The sequence below is a fragment of the Nothoprocta perdicaria genome, unplaced genomic scaffold, assembly GCF_003342845.1.
Source record: "Nothoprocta perdicaria isolate Ctin4 unplaced genomic scaffold, notPer1 scaffold_319, whole genome shotgun sequence".
In the NCBI taxonomy this organism is placed as follows: Eukaryota; Metazoa; Chordata; class Aves; order Tinamiformes; family Tinamidae; genus Nothoprocta; species Nothoprocta perdicaria.
Genome location: NW_020455554.1, coordinates 138,623 through 144,574, shown reverse-complemented (window position 1 = coordinate 144,574; position 5,952 = coordinate 138,623). Strand labels below are relative to the sequence as shown.

The 5,952-nt window shown below is 46.4% G+C and overlaps 2 protein-coding genes across 2 annotated transcripts in view; both read right to left on the bottom strand.

The window, feature by feature from the left end:
• TELO2 (telomere maintenance 2) overlaps positions 1-754 on the bottom strand; it is an 18,770-nt gene extending 18,016 nt beyond the window's left edge. The window contains exons 1-2 of the mRNA XM_026042970.1: positions 735-754; positions 13-79 (exon numbers count right to left, since the gene is read on the bottom strand). Of these exons, the coding sequence (XP_025898755.1) occupies positions 13-79; positions 735-754 (87 nt within the window). The remainder of the gene's footprint in view (positions 1-12; positions 80-734) is intronic.
• RNPS1 (RNA binding protein with serine rich domain 1) lies at positions 178-4,936 on the bottom strand. The gene is made up of 6 exons (XM_026042969.1): positions 4,755-4,936; positions 4,246-4,437; positions 3,021-3,123; positions 1,780-1,933; positions 1,382-1,523; positions 178-929 (listed from the first exon to the last, which is right to left on the bottom strand). Exons 1-6 carry the CDS (start codon positions 4,934-4,936, stop codon positions 824-826), a joined length of 879 nt encoding a protein of 292 aa, XP_025898754.1. The 3' UTR covers positions 178-823.
• Between the last annotated feature and the right edge of the window lie 1,016 nt (positions 4,937-5,952).

The window sequence follows — 5,952 nt, the reverse complement described above, 5'->3', positions numbered from 1 at the left end:
AAGAACCCAAACCAAGCGTATCACGCTGTCTGTACAGGAGGCAGCGAGGGGGCCTGCAGCCGCCCTCGCGGCCTTGCCGCTGCCGGGGGAAGCGCAGAGCAGACGGGTGAAAGCAGAAGCACTTGCACCGATTCACAGCGGGGCTGGAGGGGTTGGAGCCCTAGGGCAGGAGCCCGCAGGAAGGGCGGCGGGAAGCAGCACCCGCGGGCGCTCCCCGCTTCCTTTCCAAGGCTGGTGGGCAGGAGCGGAGGCTCCTGCCCGTCGGTGGGTTTGCGGGTCCCTTATGGGGCTTCGGCTGCAACGCTAGGCAGCCACTAAGCTGATATGAACTGGAACAAAACAGTGGCTACTTTAGTTTAAAATGGGTTTTTCAATCTCATCTCCAGCTGTTCTCAGGATCCCGTGCTGGCACCTAGAGACTGAGCTAATGCTGCTCTGTCCCACACTGCAGGGATGCCCAAATGCCTTGACAGTCACACGTGTGACTGCACAGCACGCTAAGCATCTAGAAATCATCATGGAGCAGCCTGCTGAACGAAAAGCAATGACAACTTTCCTTCCATTTAGCTGGAAGAGATGTTACATTTGCAGCCTTTAAATCTAAGCCATCTCTAAATAATTTCAATTAAATGCCAGGAAACTGGAAGCCCCACAGCAAAGGTTATCTATTTACYGACTAGAAACTGTGCTCTCTTCTCTTAGGTTGCCTTCACTGCCAGGAATCTACCTCTCACTCCTCCTCACCCAGACCCATTGTAAAAAAAGGTACAATAGTTTTGTGGGATTTAAGTTAAAAAATAAAAAGCTGTCCAGTCTTTTTGCTTTATCGTGAAGAGTTTGAGCTGGAGCGGCTGCGGTGGCGCCTTCGTCCAGGAGATCTGGATCTCGATCGCCGGCGAACAGGGGATCTGCGCCGAGGAGATCGGGACCTGGCAGAGAAGGAAGGAAAAAGATCCTCTTAGGAGTTCCAGAAGTCTGTCACCTCCTGCAATATCGTTTTGGAAGAAAAGTACTATAAATAAGCTTCACTGAAATACATGGAGGAGGAAACACAATCCAAGCATCGACTACCATAGCAGGAGTATTCATTCTGGCAACGCTCTCTACTCAAGAAGTGGAAAGAATCTTTCAAGTCCAAAGAACAGACAAGAATCTTCTGTTTTAACTCAAGCAAAGGAATGAGCCCAAGGTCAYTTTGTCAGAGCAGGTCACCTGCACTAAGGAGATAAGAAGCCCAATGCAGGTTCATCCGACACCTGAGAGGTGTTACTGTTGTTTGGGAAGCGAAGTCCAACAGGGCGAAACGGTCCCCGGACTGAGTCTTTTCAGTGATGACATGCTGTTACACTGAGAAGGAAACGCGAGTTGTCACAGGTCTCACCTTCTCCTCATGCGAGGAGGCGACCTACGCCACATGGGTGGCGGGGGCAGCATCCTCCTGGGTGGGCTAAAGCGCCTGGGAGGGGGTCTAGGCCGCGGCGCCAGAACAGCGGTGGCAGTGATCTCCTGACCATCAATCTGACCTGTGCAGAGAATCACAGACACACAGAGAGACGACACTTTCCATCACTAGTATTCACATCTGCTGCGCGACTCACYACTTTGTCACAAGCAAACGCAGTACGAATCAGCCTACAGTCCTGTTTCAGAAAACTCAGTTTTAGTAGCCCTCTCATTAAATGGATTTCAGTTACTGAGAACTTGCCCCACCAACTCATTTTCAGTGAGTTCCAAATACCTTTTAAAGCCTCCAGCATCCCTGCAGCACCCAATACCTACCCCCATCCATGTGTTTCAGGGCTTTCTCGGCATCATCAGGGTTCTCAAACTCCACATAGGCATAACCTTTAGAGAGATGCGGATTTAGCCTGTCGACTGGCATGTCGATCATTTTAATCTTTCCATATGTGGAAAAAATTTCCATGATGTGATCCTGCAGAGAAAGAGCAAGTCTTAAGGAGATACACCATACTAAATYAGCCTTAAACCAATGCTACCATCAGAGACAGATGGATTTTACTGACTAGATACGGACAGGAGGCTGGATTGCTGCTGCTTTCTCTACTGCTGCCTCATGTAGTTCCACACCTTAAAGTCTAACAGTTTCACTGCTTGTGTGACCAAACAGGCTAAATCRGAAGATCTATCCAGTGTAAAAATCCAGAAAATCAAAAACCTCTTGGGACTTTGAAAGACAGCTTTCATCAAGTGCTCATTGCTAAAGCAGCATTTTCTCAATACTGTATAAMAACATTAATTTTTGAACATCCTAAGCCTTTTTCTTTCCATGGGGACCTTCAAACTACATTCCAGGAAACACAACCCACGTCAGCCCAGGTCTCTTCAAATCCATTAATCATGACTTCCAGATGTCTTTAACACCTCCTTTCAGTTGTATCACAGAACAGCTGATATTGGGAGGGACCTTTGAAGACCTTCTAGTCCAACCCCACTYGTCAAGCAGGGTCACCTAGAGCACGTAACTCAAAAGCTGTCTGGGCAGGTTTCTGGACATCTCCAGAGATGGGGACACCACAACCCCTCTGYGCAAGCTGCTCTAGTGCTCAGGAACCTTCACATCCCAGCAGTGTTCAGACAGACCTTCCTGCGTTCTGGTTTATGCCTTGTTGTCTCTCACCCTGTCACTGGGCACCACTGAGAAGAATCTGACTCCATCTTCTTTATACCATCTGTTCAGATACTTCAGCACACTGAAAAGGTGGCCTAAGTCTGGAATACTGATAAAGCAGACAGGCCATTTTGTACTGCATAGCCTCAAAACTTGCATTTTATCCAGCTCATGGTAACTCTACAAGAGTTGCACTCACTCATCTATTTCACCACAAAACAAGAACTTCCAACATCAAAATCTTATCAACACTCCAGTAACAAAAAGATTTTTGAGGACATAAAAGGAAAAAAAAATCCCCTAAAACAAACAGAACCTCTCAGCTCACAAACAGGCACACTCAGGCTCCCTCCCAAGGCTATGGAAGGTGACGTGGTGGATGTGCCCTTACCTTGGTCACGTTCCTGGTGAGTCTTCCAACATGCACCTTYGTAGGTCTGGGCGAGGGGCTCCGCCTCTTCCGCTCCTTCTCATCTCTCTTGGGTGCCTTGGATCTGATTTTGACAACACAAAACATTGTCTACAAGCCARTCGCAACCACATAATAAAAAAGCAGCATTTCTTGCTTATAAGACGGGAGTGGGGACACCATTTTTCTTTCAGATGACACAAGTTACATGTTCCAAAAGTAACAGAGGGGCGGTTTCCAAATAGCAATATCTCACAATTAACATCTGTTTTTTCTCCTCTTGCCTTAGAAACTCTTGGAATTTTAGAAAATCTTGTTTTTGTGAGTTTTTAACCACAAATAGGGTAATAAATGTGGAAATTTGAAAGACATTTCCTCAAAGTTGCTGGATACAGTCACAAAATTACTACTAACATCCTTTGGATTTACAACAAAAGAAGCAAAACGCAGACAAGAGCATGAAACACACCCCAACCAGGGAACTTAYAGATCCAGGGATTAGAGTTCTGCCTTTTCTGTTAACTAGAAAGGCCTAAAAATGTCACATGCGTGTAACTATTTAAGTAGCTGCACACTTCAATTTCTTTATAGTTTTAAAATTTATATTACAAAAAGATTTTTAATCCACTGTGTAGAAGATTTGTATTTATTTCTTCGCATTTTTAGTGTCCACAATCTGAGGGATACGCTCAAAACATAGTAGATTGTAATACCTCAGTAGATTTTATCAGCCTTAAGCACCTTATTCACACAATTACTCAAAGAAAAATACTATGGGAACTGTAGGGGAATTAATTTTCATTTCTCCCCTTTCAAAATATGCTTCCTTAGATTTCTTCCACACTAGACACATGTATAATACACACATTCACACAAATCATTTTAACTCTAATTCCTGTTGTTTTGGCTCTAAATTACACAGGACATACAAAGTTTTACACTCACCTAGCACCCATTTATCTTCCTGGTGCTCAAATATTGCACAAAACACAAAAAGTAGCAACCATCCTTAAAAAAACATCTTTGATCTCCCTTCCTATGGAGCAGATGCTTCAGTTGTATCTATAAGGCGCACCCCATTCTAACAAAATTCAGGTCTCTATGCCACAGGGAAAGCCAAGTCTCCCAAGAGACTTCTGCTCCGATCTTGTTCTGTACGGAAATTAACCTCCTATCTGGTGATTGTCAGAAGACAAATCAAACTCACTTGGAGCGGGAGCGTCTCCTGTTGTCATGTCTCCGTCGAGAGGGACTTGGGGATCCAGAGGAGCTGCTGGAGCTGGAGCTGCGAGAGGTGCTAGAGCTCCCAGACCGGCTTGAAGCAGAAGAGGAACTAGAACCACTGCTGGAACCAGTGCTGGAACTGGATCCTGAACTGGAAGTTGAGCTGGAACGGGATCTGTAATGGGAAAAAGCATGAGTGGAGCACCACGAAAAACAGCCAGAAAAAAACTTCTGATAATTACAGAGAAAGGAATTGTGAATTAAAAGAGCGAACACTCATGGCTCACTAGTTCAGCCAAAGGATGTTCATACCTCACAAAAATAAACCCTCTTTAAGTTAAAGAATGGCACTGTAACCAACTCAGTGCAGAATCTGAGCAAATCCATGACACGGTGAATATGGACCAGGAATCAGGTTGGTGGCTTCTGCAAATACTGTGATTTGCTACTGCCCACAAAATTACTGAGAAACACCAAGGAAAAGGTAACTACCTGGTACTGCTGCTCCCACTGGAAGCACTGCGTCGCTTGCGGGTCTTGTCCCGACCACGATCCTTCTCGCTCGACTCCTTGGTGCCCGATTTATCTTTGGATCGGTCCTTGGATTTGTCTTCAGACCTATCCTTGCGCTTGGTGGGTGAGGGAGCCCTTCGGGAACAAATTGCAGAAGACATAATTGTAAGAAAAAAAACCCCACTCCAACAAAACGACGACAAAAGCAGCACAGCACCTTCAACGTCAAGTGTCACTCAACATCACCATAAACGAAGGGTTAAGGCTCAAGCAGCGTAGGGCCATTTTTAAAAACAAACAAACAAAAAAAMCCCCAACATTTTTCACAGAGCACAGCTGTAGCCAACAAACTCTCATGTACGAAAAATTGGATTTCCAAGCCCTCACCTTCACTGGGAGGGTCATTCCAAGCTATCATTTGATATATCTATRTAAGTACAAAGAATCCTCATTTTCCGGCCAAAATAAATGTGAGGGAGAACGGAAACATTTTCTCCGAAAAACTTTTCTCTTGACAGCTGCCTTGTCTTTGGAGGGGCGAGCACTGGTTACCTCCCCATGCAGCACAAAACAAAAACACTGCTCATTTATATGGCTCCCTTCAGGGCTAGCTGACTGCCAAGCTGCAAGGGCAGAGCCTGCAAAGAGGAAAACTCCGAGTGGCTTCTGATCCCAACTGGCCCCTGCGAGCTCCTCACTGATTCTAGGTGCAAAAGGGGACAACTGAACAGCAACTGATATGGAAACACCCTACACTAACTGAACACCGGGTATTTTCTGTGACAGGGATGGATCCCTCGCATATAATATGATCCCCAGATGCTTGTTTGCATTTTGACTGTTCCACTTGCACTGCTTGACATCTGAATTACCAGGAAGCACATGCCTGGATAGTCACTGAAGCAGTGCAGTGGGTCTGATTTGGTACAGCACTCGCCACTGCCCACAAACGGGGAGAGGGGCAGCATCCCTGCGGSGCCAGCCCGGGGGGCCGGGATCACCTCCGCAGACGGATAAACACCGGGAGCAAACGGCACCAGGGTGAGAGAAAATCCCCGGAGCGCAGGACACAGCAGCCTTGCTCCCTGCTGCTCTGCAGATCACTACCGTACTCCCGATTAAATGTGTCTGGGGAAAAGAAAACAGCTGCCTGCGGAGCTCTCTGAACACGGGCCTG